General features: G+C 43.5%; 1 protein-coding gene across 2 annotated transcripts in view; it reads right to left on the minus strand.

Annotated features, from left to right (window-relative positions):
* Positions 1-15,565, minus strand: part of grik3 (glutamate ionotropic receptor kainate type subunit 3) — a gene marked incomplete at both ends in the record, with an annotated part of 89,311 nt that overhangs the window by 27,271 nt on the left and 46,475 nt on the right. For both annotated transcript variants that reach the window (XM_084445130.1, XM_084445131.1), the window contains 5 exons: positions 5,173-5,376; positions 7,396-7,509; positions 12,708-12,815; positions 13,855-13,998; positions 14,881-15,051. In XM_084445130.1, the coding sequence (XP_084301256.1) occupies positions 5,173-5,376; positions 7,396-7,509; positions 12,708-12,815; positions 13,855-13,998; positions 14,881-15,051 (741 nt within the window). The remainder of the gene's footprint in view (positions 1-5,172; positions 5,377-7,395; positions 7,510-12,707; positions 12,816-13,854; positions 13,999-14,880; positions 15,052-15,565) is intronic.

Raw genomic sequence — 15,565 nt, forward strand, 5'->3', positions numbered from 1 at the left:
TTAGCAGAACTTTGCTGAGGGCCCCAGGGAGGTCAGGGCTCTGGGTACTGTCAGTACTTGATTGTGGCAACATTATCTGTGCACGCTGTCCCTACCTCCTTGAAGCAGTTTGACACTGTCTATTATTCAGCACTTTATTTTATTACTGGTGATCATTTCATGGCTCACCACTATGTCAGGTTGGCCATCCTTGGCTGCTAGGAGAATGCAGCACTGGCTCCTGTATAGTATGTTTACAAAGCAATCTTACAAAAGCTACCTAATTACCTGACATCCGTCATCACATCACATGAGTTCCCTAGAGTCAACATAGGGCTGGGAAAAACTGCCTTTATTGTGCTTCTTGAGCATGGAATGAGTTTCAGGAGACTTACAAATTTGATGTCTTTGTCTCGGTGGGCAGGTAAAAATGTAAACGTTTTTAACTATTGTTGCCAAACGTATTCAGTGAATGAATAAAATGTATTGATGTATGATGATTTTGTATTGTCATTTATTTGTCATTTATGTTTTTAAAATACATGTACGTTGTGTGTGTGTGTGTATATATATATATATATATATATATATATATATATATATATATATATATATATATATAAACCTTTATTTAACCAGATAAAAACCCATTGGGCCAAAAGTTCTCTTTCACAAGGGTCACCTGGCCAAGAGGCAGCAAGTACATCAATGAAAGCATGCAAGTACAGGTAAAAACAAACAGGACAGAAATGGGTACAGACTCGGGCTACCAACTGCTCCACTAGAAGGAGCAGATTTTAAAAACTGGAAAAAAAAACAGATCTAAAATTTGTAGGGCACCATCATAATTGAGACATTGGTCTCAATCGATTTCCCCTGTATAAATAAAGGTACTGTAAAATACAAAAAAATGTATATTGCACAACGCAAGATTATGTTGTGAACGGTGAATCAATCACTGTGATTGTCTTATCCATTATAAAGACTCTCAGCACGCAAACACAGCCTGATGTCTAATAGCCAAACAGCATTATGTAGGCTTGATTGTTGATGGAATTGGAAGCCATGCTACCTGTCCGTCATATTGACAGCCCCAGTCTAATCCTGTCCTCGGTTACCAAGAGCTCCCCCACCCTCTGCTGTAAAACCACTCAGGTCAGCAACTGTCAGACAGAGAGACTAAGCACAAGTGCATGCTCCTCAGACTACCAATACAGCAGCTTTTCATTACGATACCTCGAGAAGGTCCAAATCCAGTGCACTATCTCTCCATGTAGACAATGAGAGTGTGGCTCGGAGTAACCTTCCCGTGTATCTGTCGAAGCAGAGATTAATTGCCACGACAGCAACAAATGATGTGTTAAGCCTGCTATTAATACTGGCAACACAGCATGATTAATGGGATCATCTATTGTGACTAAATCAAGTTTAACAAGGCCTGTTGCATCATTTAGCGCCTTCTCACAATGCCCTTTGGCTTTGTAGTGGGCTTTGTGACTACAGAGAGGGAAATGAAGGGTGCTATGCTACATGGTACAATGTCCCCTTCTCATTTAATTATCCATATAGTACCATGCGCCGCCACACACTCTCATCCGATAATTCCTCATTTATAAACAAAGGCTAATCGCTACTGTACACTAACACAGACGTGCATCTACATACAGTAGGCCACTGATATAAAATGGCAAAATTGTAGATCAGACCCACTGCTCATTATTTATTTTTGCGTAGGCCTAGAGCCATGGAAATAGGCATTTATTTGCTTTTGTATACTGTTTAATCTATTGAGCCTAATCCACCCAAATCCTCAATAATTTTCATGGTTGGATGCTGATTTTTCCTCAGCCTTCTAAGCATCCCCGCTGCGGATTCAGCTGTCATCTTGTAGCACTTTTCTCCACTGAAACTGAAATTAAAAGGGCTAAGGGCCCTGTCAAGTCTTCTTCAGCATGAAACATTAGTGACACCCACACACTCACATTCATGTACAAACATATTGGATGCTAACAAACTAAGTTTTCACTCTTAACACCAAACGCATTTCTTTATTTTTGTCATTCCACATTTGCTTCTGTTGTTTGACGGGGTGAAGTGACCTACAAAGATGAATGAAGGGGTACAACTGCTTTTAATAAACCCACACGAGTACTGCACCGTTAAATAGATGTGCCGGGCCAAAGGCTTTTTGTAATCCAGTAATGAAACTATGATTTATGTGGCCATGTGGGTTGACAGGGTGAATGTATGGGCTTTTGATTTAATGCCACTTTATCAGCTAAGAACAACTAGCTTGAGGTCTCCCTAAGACCCTATCTAACTAGGTGACGCTTTTGCAAACGTTATTGCTAGTGAACTGTAGTATCATAATGCAAGTCATCTACACTGCTATGAGGGTGTTTAGAAAGTTGTGATGGAAATAAATTGTACAAATAAATACCATTGACTGTGTCCATTTATTTTTCCCTTCCTCCTTCTACATTGAATTCCCAACACTAAAGTCTAATTTGTTCTAAAATACTTTGTCGCCATCTTAGCTCAGAACATTCACAAAGAATGACTAACCTCCCTGCACATCAACAAAAGACATCAACAAATGATATAGAATATTGGATTAGCAGGACAACAAACCAAAGTTGTGATTCCAACCTTAGAGATAAGGCTGTAGTTGGTTTCATATTGAAACCCTAGGCATCCAAGCGTCCCACATCAATCCCAGGTCAGTTCTCTTGAGCTTTCCCCAAAGTCTGTATTCCAGGTCTGCTGATTCAAGATCAGCTTATCTATATGGGCAGGAGGGAGAAGAGTACTGAGCCAAAACATGGAACTGGCTGATCCACAAAGCAGTGGTGATGCAGCCCTTGATAAGGAGCAGAGCCACAGTCTATAACCCGTAAACCAGGGGTCTCAAACTCCCGGCCCGCGGGCCATTTCCAGCCCGCCCCACCCCTCCATCCGGCCTGGGACATGATGTCAGAAATATAATGTAATCCGGCCCAAAAAATAATTTATTGTACACGGCGCCGGCAGGCAGGCAGGAAAAAAGAATTTGCACTAACTGTTAAAATATATTGAAATGTATAGAAATCAGTTAGAATGTGTATGAGGAAAATGTTAGTTATGGAATAGTCTCGTAACATTTAGAGACTGACTTGTGAGTCTAGTTATGGAAATGAAAAATGACATTTTCAGAAATATTGTACTTTCTTATAGTTACTAGTACTTGTAGTTGACATTGAAGTGGCCCTCCTATGAGTTGACGATACAAGCAGTGGCCCCAAGCCAATTTAAGTTTGAGACCCCTGCCGTAAACCCTTTACAGAAACGTTAGTTCAAAATCACATCTTATCGCTGTATCTACTGTAGCAACTATAATGAGGATAATTGGTAGTTTCTATGTACAGTAAATACGAGAGCAGATGAACGACAATGGAGACGTCAGAACGCTGGGTGTCTCCAACAAAGCCTTTATTTAACGTAGCAGATCAAAGGCTTTGGAACTCAAAGACGATGAGGTACAGCGGAGTGGAAGAAGTTCAGAGCATGAACCATATGGAGAGAAATAATTGAAGGTGTTCTGAAACGTGCATTACCATCGTACAGTTTTCATCATGCAGTAGTTTACACCACATCTTTTCTTATTATTCCCATATCGTCTGGCACAGGTAATCACTTAATTGGCATTCTCATACAGAGTAAGACACAAAACTCAAATGAAGAATGTTTACTGCTTGTTATGGAGGAGGCCTGCTTCTCTCTATCCATCATTTTCTGTCATGATCCACTCGTTCTCCTCAAGGTTGCTGCTATCAAGCTGCATCTGGCCACAAAGTCCAGGGAGAGATAAAGTGGCGGAGAGGAAGCCCACCTCTTCTGATCCTTTCAGCACCTACCCGTTGACTCTCTCCATGACTCCCTCCTCTAAATGCCACTTAAGCTATTACAACTTTTCAGCTGAGCACAGCGTTAACCCAAGGGGGCCTGGGATACCGGGAGGGCAATGGAGGAGGACACTATTTAATGCCAGCAGGACACTGTCATCACAGCAGGGGGTGTTAGAATCAAAGCATAAAAGGTAAGACAGGCTTCAATCTTTTATGCTTTGATTCAAACATCAACCTCAGTGGATTTGGGTGAAAGCGATACTGACGAGCAACACGGTGACACCTATAACAGTGGTGCCGATGACAAATACCTGGTTGGGCTCAGCTTGGCGCTGTGGTGTGTGGAGTGACTGAGTTTAGGGGGGTGAATGTAGGCGTGCGGAGTGACTGAGTTTAGGGGGGTGAATGTAACTGTAACTCAGTATAAATACCAGTATAAATACCAGCCACCCACGCCATCAAATTGCCAGCTTTTCGGTGGTGTAGCCGGGTTAAGTGTTGGTAGGTCAGAGGAGAAAGTTCAAACCCAGCGTGTGTAAGGGTGGAATCAATACCGACAAGAGACACAGTGACACCTGTACCCCAAGAACACTTCAATATGCTGTTTGATATTCAGTTTACCTAGCAAGCCCCGAGTTCAGCTTTTTAAATTAACATAAGATACGTATCTTGCACGTGATTGCCAGGGGTCTCGTTTGGCACAATTACAGGGGTACTGTGCTATTTGGGACATTTAGCCCTATTTGTCTGGTCTGTCTACCATGAACCTGAATCATAGAGACCATAATTTCACTGATCGTTAGGCTACAATATAAGTCACAATCCAAATATTTTTACATGTTCGGCATGGTTTGAACATAAGCATTCCCCTGGCTCTTGTTTTCACTGCTCCAACGGAGGACTATGTGCAAGTTATACCAAACACCTACAAATATTCGGATTGCGATACATTTCACAGGAGAGCATACTGAGACTGGTAAGATAACGCCCTGCGCTTCTCGTCTCAGAAAAGCACATGTATCATATTTTTTCCAACGCATTTACGGGTGCAACATTGACTTCCATTGTAGCCCAGTGAGAGCTTGCAGAAAAGCTGCAGCTATCTCAATACTGGAAAGAATTGTGAAATGGTAGGCAGACCACAAATAGGGCTAAATGTCTTAAATAACACACTACCCCCTTATATCAAAAAGCAAATAGTTGAAACTACAATATAAAAAAACTAACGTTTGAAACTACCAAATATGATCAAAACCAGCTATATCACATTTGGTGTAGAAAGCCTGGTCGTCCTGGTGTGTCCACTCACGTGTTCCATCAGCTCCTTGATCATGCCGTTCCACTGGCCCTTATCGTCCTGCGAGCCGTATTTCCCATCAGGCACCAGGCGGATCTCGTAGGTGAAGCCCAAGATGTTTGCAAGCTCCTTGAGCAGGTCGATGCAGAAGCCCTCAAACCGGTCGTTGCCCACCAGCGCCCTGTCAGACTTCTTAAGCATGACATATGGCTCCTCCTGCGCACACACAAAACATCAAACAGTAACCCGCAGTGAGGTCAGCGTTTTCAATTTGTCCTCGGCACAAGCATCTAATTGAAACAAAGTGATCGGGGCTGATAAGTCACTGTTGCGTTTAACAGGGAGTGACAGGAGTTCCGAGTCCAAAATGCGGCAACGAGTGTTTAAATATGGAAGAGTGCTGAGGTTTTTCCTAACATGGGCTGGACGCCTACAGGAAAATCAAGCTGACGTAAACGTGCACTGTGTCATCTGAGAAATGTTCTGCACTCAATTAAATGTGTGTTCGCTCTAGTTGCCAACGGTGAGGGCAGTTTAAATGAGTGTATCGGTTTTGACACGCAGAGCCGAGCCACCTTTACCACCGACCACGGCTGCTCTCTCCCCCACAGTCCTGTCCACTGCCCCGGACGGTCAGCCAGTGGGCAGGTCTGTGCAGTTTATGGTCTGGGAGCTGACAATCTTTACTGGCCTGTAATATTCTCCCTTGCTACTCATAATTTGGGTCATATAAAAGCTTGATTAGCAACAGAATGCAGCAATGAAACGGAACATGCCTGTGATGTGTTCCTCACTGCTGTCACTGGTCTCATGTGGGAGAGCATTCAAGTCAATGACTTTCATTGACACTGACTAAGGGAATAACTCAATATTTTCCTTTATTATGCCTCTGCCTCCATTCATCTGCCAGATAGGCCCACATATTCTACTGTACGTAGGAAAGCAAAGGCACACTGGCAAACTTATACAACTTGTCCAATTAACTTCATCAAAAAGTGTTCATGTCGAAGACAAAAAAAAGTCATCACCATCTGTTTCTAGCCTTTCAATTCCTGAATGTGTTAAAGCTCCCCAGGTTTGTTCGCAGCATGAGTGTACATTAGAGAAAAGGAGCTCGGCCTACGCAGAGATAGTAACAGGAAATGGAGTGCAACACAATTAATGTGAGAGAGTGAAACGCATTACATTTCTTAATCTCTTCTCCCGACCCAAAAAGTTATCACTATAAAACTGTCAGACGTCTTGTTCATGCATCACTGAGATCAGTTTGACGCAGTGTCATTAAGTTCAGAGAAAGCACACACTCTGATATCAGAGCCGGGGATGTTTTGTAGAACGGGAGAGTATGTGTGCTTTATTGATAGTCTCAGACAGTTGAGTCCTACGGGACTCTTATAGTACATTACACTGTCTTCTGCTGTAAAATGCAGCTTCATTTTTAACGACTGGTAAACCTAAATCAGTGTACAGGTGAATCATATGGTGCATCGTTCCAAGTGTGCACTACAGTATAACACTACACTACCCCAGGACTGATGGCTTAATTAATATTCATTTGTGGCAGTGGTTCAGCATTATGCAACGCCACCTGCTTCATGGTTCCATTTTGATTCTCTTTGTTGGAGAGAAGTTGCTACTCCTCAATGGTTGGCTTCATAAAGGCACTGATTATATCCTTTCTAGCACTCAGTCATAATTACAGCCTGGTAGTCCAATCCAGACCTAATGACAGTGTTTATCATTGTTGATAACTTGGGTGTCTGTCCAAAACAGGGCTATGGGGGACATTCGTTGTCAGCGCGTCCGTGATTGTACCACATAGACCCGGCGACAGGCTTGAATCTAGACAGATTTAGAGACAGAGGATCTACAAATGGATGTGGAGCTAGGGGCAGGAAGACTTTCTTATTTACAGACGTATAATTAATAGAGATGTTCTATAATCTTCCACTGTGTCCCGTTGTTGTTTTTAATCCTTTTTTTGCGTGTGACATGGTCCAAAATCCCAAGCCTGGGTTCTGCCTACTGGGACATCAGGTCATGAATCACTTCAAAAGACCTAGTAGAGAAGGTACAATAACAACAAAAAACAGACACCGACTCATGAAATATAGTTTGATACAGTAGTCAGGAGTCACGCGTTCACATGTCTTTTGCCACCGTTATTCTGCTGATTGAACTCAGAGGTACCTGAGGAGAGAGAGAGGGGCTGAAGGTGACCCCAGGGTGACCTACCAGGATGGTGGTGATAACTAGGGAGCGGTTGGCCAGCGAGTCCGTGATGTTCATCCCTTTCCTCTTTGGCAGCTCAGTGATGTTGAGACCTCCGGACACACTCCACTTCCCCACCTGCGGAAGATGAAAAGCGCGTAGGCTAAGTGTTCTGTTCCCCCTGCGGTGGCCTGTGACCCTCCGGGCTACGCGCAAACCATCGCTCCTGCATTAGCGCCCGTCGGGAAGCCCCGTCCAGTAGCATTAGCTGATTGGCTGAGTGACCTCGAGCCATGAGGTCAAGTAGATGAGAATATAAGGATATGGCACGATAGGGGCCTCTGGAACTGAGCATGAAGGGCAATTTGGAGAAATCTAATCATCATATGATGTGGAGGCTTGTTGAAACTGTAGTGGATACATTTTACACAGGGATTTGTTTTTGTTCACTCGGTAGACTTGAAGTTTATTTGCTTATCTATTCATTATTATACTGTTTCTGTGCATGTGATGAGATTGGGATTGCAATGTAATGTGTTGCTGGTTACTGGCTACTAAAGTTTCCTTCTGTAACTTATCAAACCATGTCACATTTTCAAAACAAGTGAATCAGTCACCTGTCAACTGTCACATTGCCCTTGTTCTAAAAATATCAGTACCTTATGAATATCATATCTCATGTTTTTCTAAATCAAGAGAGCAACGCGGCATCTATTCCACTCCAACACTACTACAGTCAAATCTCTCAACTTTCACTCAAAACTCTGAAGCTGCTCTAATGGCATACTGTACTACTGGAGGTAATTGGAGCGGTTTTGTGAATGCAAAGAAAGAAATGATGTGTTGCATTGTTAGTGCCTGCTCAGTGTGTGTGTGTGTGTGTGTGTGTGTGTGTGTGTGTGTGTGTGTGTGCCTGTGCATTAGGGATGGGATGATTCACCGATTGTATCGGTGCATCGTTTAAAAAAAAGTCTGCGATGCGAGTGCAACGGTTGAAAAAGTGTGCACAAGATACAATTTGGGATGAACTCGTGATGCATCGCTTTGTAACATCTTTACATCTGTAAAATCCACAATTTATCTGGTTGCCACTGACGCTGTTTTGCAAAGCACGCTCTGCAGACTATTAGGATACTACGTTACCATGGCTACTACGGAACCAGAAGGCGCATTAAGTTAGAAAGAGATCAACATGGAGGATCAGATAACACACTTTCCACCCAAGCAGTTCTACAAATCCAATGTTTGGCGACACTTCAGATTTTTGAAAAGAGACGGACAGCTTATGCAAATTGCAAAATATGCCATCTCGCTATAAAGTAGACAGGCAACTCGACCAACTTAAATACTCACGGCGACATGGTGTGTTTGTGGACTCTGAGACGCAAGACTGGTGAGCAAGCTACTTTTGCAATTATTGCAACATGTACTGTAGATCAATTAATATTACTGAAGAAAAACCCTAAAGTAAGAAATTTGAGTAAAAGTGAGTGTGTGGTGTTATGACAGTGAGGCTGGTGTTTACAGCAGCCTATGAATGCCAATAATAGTTCAGCTTTTTGACCTGAGGTCAAAAAGAAGCAGCATAAACATCATGCTTACTGAGTTGCACAGTACAAAATATGTCACTAAAAATGGCACTTTATTCTATTATTAATTTCTAATTTGCTGCCTGAGGAAAAAAAAATTTGAATCACCATATTGCGCCGAATTGCATTGTGTTTGTATCAGATCATGTTGAATCGCACTGCATCGCAATAGGGGGTGAATCATAATTCATATGTGTATCTTTAATGTATCGGATCGTTGGACCATGCATCAAAATGCATATCGCATCAGCCTGGTGATGGAGATTCCCATCCCTATTGTGCGTGTGTGTGTGTGTGTGTGTGTGTGTGTGTGTGTGTGTGTGTGTGTGTGTGTGTGTGCATGTAAAAGAGAAAGATAACAGAGGGTGCAATAAAATTTGATTTGTGAACAATGGACTTCAATTCAGTTTCAGCCATTTTTATGTTGAAAATGCCTACAAAAAACTGAAAAAAATCTGAGTAAAAATAGCCGATCGATAAGCAGTACAGCACAACACACATGGCTACAATTAATTTTCAAAGAAAGCACAGCATTGGGTTGTCGACAATGTAATGAAAAGCTGGATTATGCTGTGAGAGAAATGGTTCTGAGGAGTAATAGCCTGGCTGCAGCCCCTGAGTTGCACAGCGACGTTCATTTTTGAAATGCAGGGTCTGGAAATGATCTCATCCAGAGTGATTTTTGGTTGGAATTCCAACCAGGCCAATCAGCGTCCTTTGAATGCGATGACAAAATGAAACTGCACGATATGATTGGTCCTCGCTGAGGATTCCCCCATCCCTCTCCCTCACCCATCTCGGAAAACAGCTGCAATGGGAGCACTTTCAGACTGAATATTCAAGTGAAACGAAATGGCAATTCAATGTGTCAGGCCAGGGGAGTAATCTTGCTAAAATAAGACCAGAGATATGAACAAATAGGGAGTCACACAGGAGAGGAGCTTTCCAGTTGAAAGCCCTTTCTCATTGGGAGGAGAGACCCTTTAAAACATACAGTATCATTCCATATCAATAATAGTCCTATGGCTGTCGCAAGCAATCTACTACTTCTGCAAACCCTCCACCAAACTCTACCCCTATCCAAACCGTTATCTCTCTCTCTGTCTCTCTCTCTCCTTCATAACTATACTTTACAGAGTACAGTAAGTGCCATTTAATATTCACATGGGACTAGCGCTAGAAGATTATCCTTTTTAAGGCACACAAATCCACCGCAGCCGACATGAAAAACACCTCATAATGCCCTCCTGCCTGATCCAGGGGAGCCTTTGAAAACCATACAGTGATAGTTACAGCTTATTTGACCCAGCTAAGGAAGTACTCCAGGTGAGAAGACCTTTAAAAAGAGGCGTAAACAAGTTCCACTTTGCACGTCGGCCCATTCTTAGTAATTGTGTCCAATTAACTTGAATGGGCTGTCGCTGGGGCGGAGGTTTTCGGTGGGGTGTGCATGCGTGGGTGTGTTCGTGCATGTGTTTGTCTGTCAGCCGAAACTAGGTGGAAGGGTGTAGCATGGTCCAAATTAGAACCCATTAAATTTTGGGAGCGGTCCGAATCACGGATTGGGTCCACGGGCCGCCCAAACACAGCCGGACTGACCAATCACCTCCATTAATTTTTTGGACTATGATTATGCAAAACTACCATACCGATTTTTATGAAACTCAGTGGAGGGGTGTATCATGGGTCACCTACATTTTGGAGCAGATCTGAGTCACGGGCTGGATCCACGAATGAAAACAAAACCTAGATCCAAGCCAGCTCCCTGTGTGTGGGTGCTAGAGACACAGGGTTTGGACTGGAGGGTGAGGGGGCAGAGCCCGGAGTGCACCACATTGCCCCCCGCCGGCTGTGACCTGAGGGGGGTGCGACAGAGCCGGTCAAAATACAGCCACCCATTCAACTCAAGTCATTTTTTGGACTAGGATTACACAAAATGAAAACAAAACTTAGAACAAAGCCAGCTACCTGTGTGGGGGTGCTAGAGACATTGGGTTTGGACTGGGGTGTGCGGGGGGAGAGCCCAGAGTGCACTACATTGCCACCCACCAGCTTCGACACAAGGGGGGCGCCACAGAGCCGACCAAATACAGCCACCCATTCACCTCCAGTCATTTTTACATCTGCCCCAGCGACAGTAGAGGGCGAGATAATGTTATCGGTGGCGTGTGTTTGTGTTTGTTTGTGTGTTAGCAGGATTACGCGAAAACAACCAGACACATTTTCATGAAACTCCGTAGAAGGGTGTAGCATGGTCCAGCTAAGAACGCATTCAATTTTGAAGAGGATCCAAATCATGGGTCGGGTCCATGAGCCGCCCACACACGGCCAGCCATTCACCTCCATTAATTTTTAGACCTGGTTTACGCTAAAACTACCAGAATCATTTTCATGAAACTTGGTGGAGGGATGTAGCATGGGTAAACTAACAAACCACTCAACTCTGCGGTGGATCTGAATCACGGGGCGGGTTCACGAGCCACCCAAACACGGCCCGGGCTGGCCATTCACCTCCATTCATTTTTTGGACTAGGATTAAGCAAAAACGACCAGACTGCTTTTCAAGAAACTCGGTGGAAGGGTGTAGCATGGGCCAATTAAGAACCCATTCAATTTTGGCATGCACAACGCATTCAGGGGCGGAGGTCTGTGCTCTGAGCACCATTTCTAGTTATGTAGATTTCACATCATGTAGATTTGCCACTCTGGAAACCCTCTCGAAATTCAAGTATGAGCTCAAACGTGTGGGCTAATATTCAATTAGACTGGATTAGCCTAAAAGTCCCTATATTCACAGGCTCAATCAGTTAAAGCTGATTCCATGGATATACAGAAAAGAAATCCGATAATTCCATTGAGCACTGGTGGACACGTAAGACGGCAGGAGAGAGGTTGAGCATGAGAGACACAACAGATGGATACTAATATAATTTTTAAGAGACATTCGTGTTTATTTTTAACACAAGGGAAAGATGTTTTTTGAACAAAGCGCAAGACACTTTGGATTTCCAAAGCTGTCTCATCCATGAGCAGCAGAGAAGTTACAAGCTGACACATCTTAGCTATCTCACGGTCCCTGGGCATGGGGGGGGGGGTTGCTGGAGGAAATCATAATGACATGCATCTCTACTAGGATGTTTTTTCATTATGCATGACAAACCCCACACCCTAGACCAAGCTGTTTATGTCTGCAGGGTTTCTTGCTTCCAAGATAATACAGGAAGTTATCAATTCATAACTTTTAAAATTTGAAAAAAACAAACATTTTTTATGGTAAGATATGTTTATACACCCCATTAGCACCAAACAGCATTGTGGGGCACCCCTTGAGACTACCATTAACAGGCACTGCAATTAACAACCTAATGTCTATTCTAATCCAATTTGCTTTATGATCCCCTAACTTATACTTACGTTTGAACAGCTCATTTGCTTCCTTGTTAGGGGGTAAATGATATCCAGTATTTGTTCCACATTAAGGAACAAAAACTGGAATGGATTTCTGAATTTCACTTGGCACTGAGAATCCTATTTTATGCTTGTGATAAAAATGAGCACAGTGTGTTTGGTACAGTGGATTCTTGGCACGGCACTGCATGAACATTTACCTGCTGTACTGTAACATTTTATCAACCGAGTCGTGATTCTAAACCAGATGTTGTTTGACTTCAACAAACATATTGAGTTTGTATTCATATCCATAACTGAAGCTGTTTTACATGAAAACATTATTGTGAGTTGCAGTACCTTCTCCAGGCCTTCCTCCTTCAGGCTGATGATATCCAAGTCAAAGTCAGTGCGGAGGCCACTGGTTCGGTTGAACGCTAACCGGCCGGTCAAACCCTCCCATTGCGACTGCAACAGAGCCAAATTCAAGCCCATTAGTATACATAATCGTGTTAGTGAACCACAACCCACGCACGCACACACACTCACAAACGCACGCACGCACGTACTGTACGTACACATACAGACACACGCACACACACACACACACACACACACACACACACACACACACACACACACACTGTACACTCGCTTATTCAAAAACTCATACCAACACAAAACACACACTGGCTGCATTTCCTCTTTAATTACATTTTACATCCCGATGCCTCCAAATCATTTTCCCTCCAGACCACAGTGTTAATTAACGACCATCTCCTTCGCCTCATTCCCCATGAGGGGGAAAAAACACATTATGGCCCCATTACGATCCACCAATACCCTCACACACACGCGCGCGCACACACACACACACTCCTCCTGCGCTCTGATCTACAGTTGGAACTGATGGATCTAATTCTCCCTAAACTGAAACTGTATCCATAGCCTCTCTCTCTCCCTCTATCTCTCTCTCTCTCCCTCTCCCTCTCTCTCTCTCTCTCTCTCTCTCTCTCTCCCTCTCTCTCTCTCTCTCTCTCTCTCCCCCCCCCCCATGTTCAACAGGCCTGATCACACTATTCAGTGGCCATCATCTTGTGAGATGACATAATAGCTGATTATATGATTTGCACCTTCAACCAGTATTTTTGTGGAGCAGACTATGCACCAGTATCCCTTTTCAGAAAATGGGACACGATGACTCATTGGTACAGTTTGCCATCTGTAAACATGTCATGAATACACAGAATACACGAGAGGATTACTGTACAACAACACCGCTTTGACACGTCTATTACTGTAAGATGTTGTCAGCAAATAAATGTTTAAAGCAAGCAGCTTTATATGAAACCATTCAGAGAAACATACAAGCTCAGTTATTGTACTGCATTCTAATAATACTGTTGTAACCCTTTTTCAATCAGCTTTCAGATAAACTACTGTACAGTACCTTGATCAAACATGAACAAACAAGTATGAATGGGAACTACTGTACACCTCCCATCACCTCTTTAATGAAAGTCATGAAGCGCCCTCCGAAGCGCCAGGGTTTGTGACGATGACACTGCAGAGAGTTGACCGTCATCTGAGGGGCGTGCTGGTAGGACACGGACACAATGTGGACCGCGTCATAGGTCAGAGCTGCATCTGTCTGAAATAAAGGGAAGACCGTATTTCAGCTGATGGCTGTGGACTTGGAGGAGCTACTGTACACACATACATCACATCCTGCCTGAGGGAAGGACGACTCTGTCGACCCCCAAACGCCAAAGATGTTCAAAAGAGTTCGCTCTGTAATTTAAGTCGTTCCCTGTTGTGCTTTTTTGTAAATATAGATATGAAACTTTCTGGTGGAGTAAAAAAAAATTAAAGTCTAACCCTACCTTGATGTATGAGTCACCTAGATCTCACAGTGTTCCAGAAGCAATTAATATGGCATACTACAATAAAACCTACTGCTCTATATCGGAATAATGAGACCTAGGAGAGGGTTGTGTGGGAGTGTTTGAACCCCAGTCAAATACTTTAATAGATAAACAAACAAAGGTGGGACTGCTACAATGAAATATTCATACTGAATCCACATACTGAAGTCTTTATACCCCATTAGCTCCCGTATTATTAAGTTAGATTGTGAGAGGGGTGCTTTATTGGAATATGAGGGATGGGATTTGTGATTAGTGGATTTACACTTTTATACGGGGATTAGAATATAATGAGCTCTCTTGCTCTTCCTAAAACACAAAACAAATTCGATTTTCATAGTGTGTGACCACCCTGCCTCTACAGCATGTGCTTCTTTGTGGCATTATGACGATAATGAGGCCCAACACGATTAAGATTACATTATAATCATCAAACAAGGGACACATTAGAATAAATAGAATTGCTACCAGCTGTGGTGATCCAAGCAGCAGAAGTCATAGAAATATAAAATCCTCCTCCTCCTCATGTATACATAAACGGAATATCCACTCATACCTATAAGTGCCAGCTCTCAGCCGAACGGACGTGGAGATACTTAAAAACATACCGTCATGATGCCTTCCAGCAGACCGGAGTCCGGCTTGTGCGGTATCTGCCTCTCGTTGGACCACTTCTCCACAATGGAGGCCACCTGGGGGCTGTCCACGTTGAGGATGCGGAAGCCGGTCATGTTGACGCCGCAGAAGCGGTACGGCTCCAGGTCAATAGCCATGAGGTCCTAGAGAGAGGGCAGACGCGCAGGGAGGAGACCTCGTTTAGATCTGGTCCCAGGCGGGATTGGGCCTTATTGTTGTCGGGCTAGAAAATCCGTCACTGGCTTTGTCCTCGGCATAAAACCAGACGGATGGAGCGCATGCTAAAAAGGAGAAGTATTAAGGCTAAATAAAGGACTTGAGGGGATGATTTGGGGCTCTGAGCTGTATGAGCGCCGGAGGATAAGGTCTGGTGTGTGTGGCGGTCACTGGAACTGATATACTGAGCCTTGGTCTCAGGTCTCTTCACATGTTTTCACTCCATCCTCTCAACCTCCATAGAGGTCTTTTAGTATTGAACAGGTACATACCACAGACCAAAAGCCTTAAAATCAGCCAGTCAACCAGTCAGCCAGTCAGTCAAGAAATTACCCTAAATTAGACATCTACTGTCTCCCAGGTAATTAAACACAGCTTGATGTAGCTACAGTATTATTATTAGTTATTTCAAAGCGTATCTGAAACAAGGCATGACACAAC

This window comes from Borostomias antarcticus, assembly GCF_949987555.1.
Source record: "Borostomias antarcticus genome assembly, chromosome: 10".
In the NCBI taxonomy this organism is placed as follows: Eukaryota; Metazoa; Chordata; class Actinopteri; order Stomiiformes; family Stomiidae; genus Borostomias; species Borostomias antarcticus.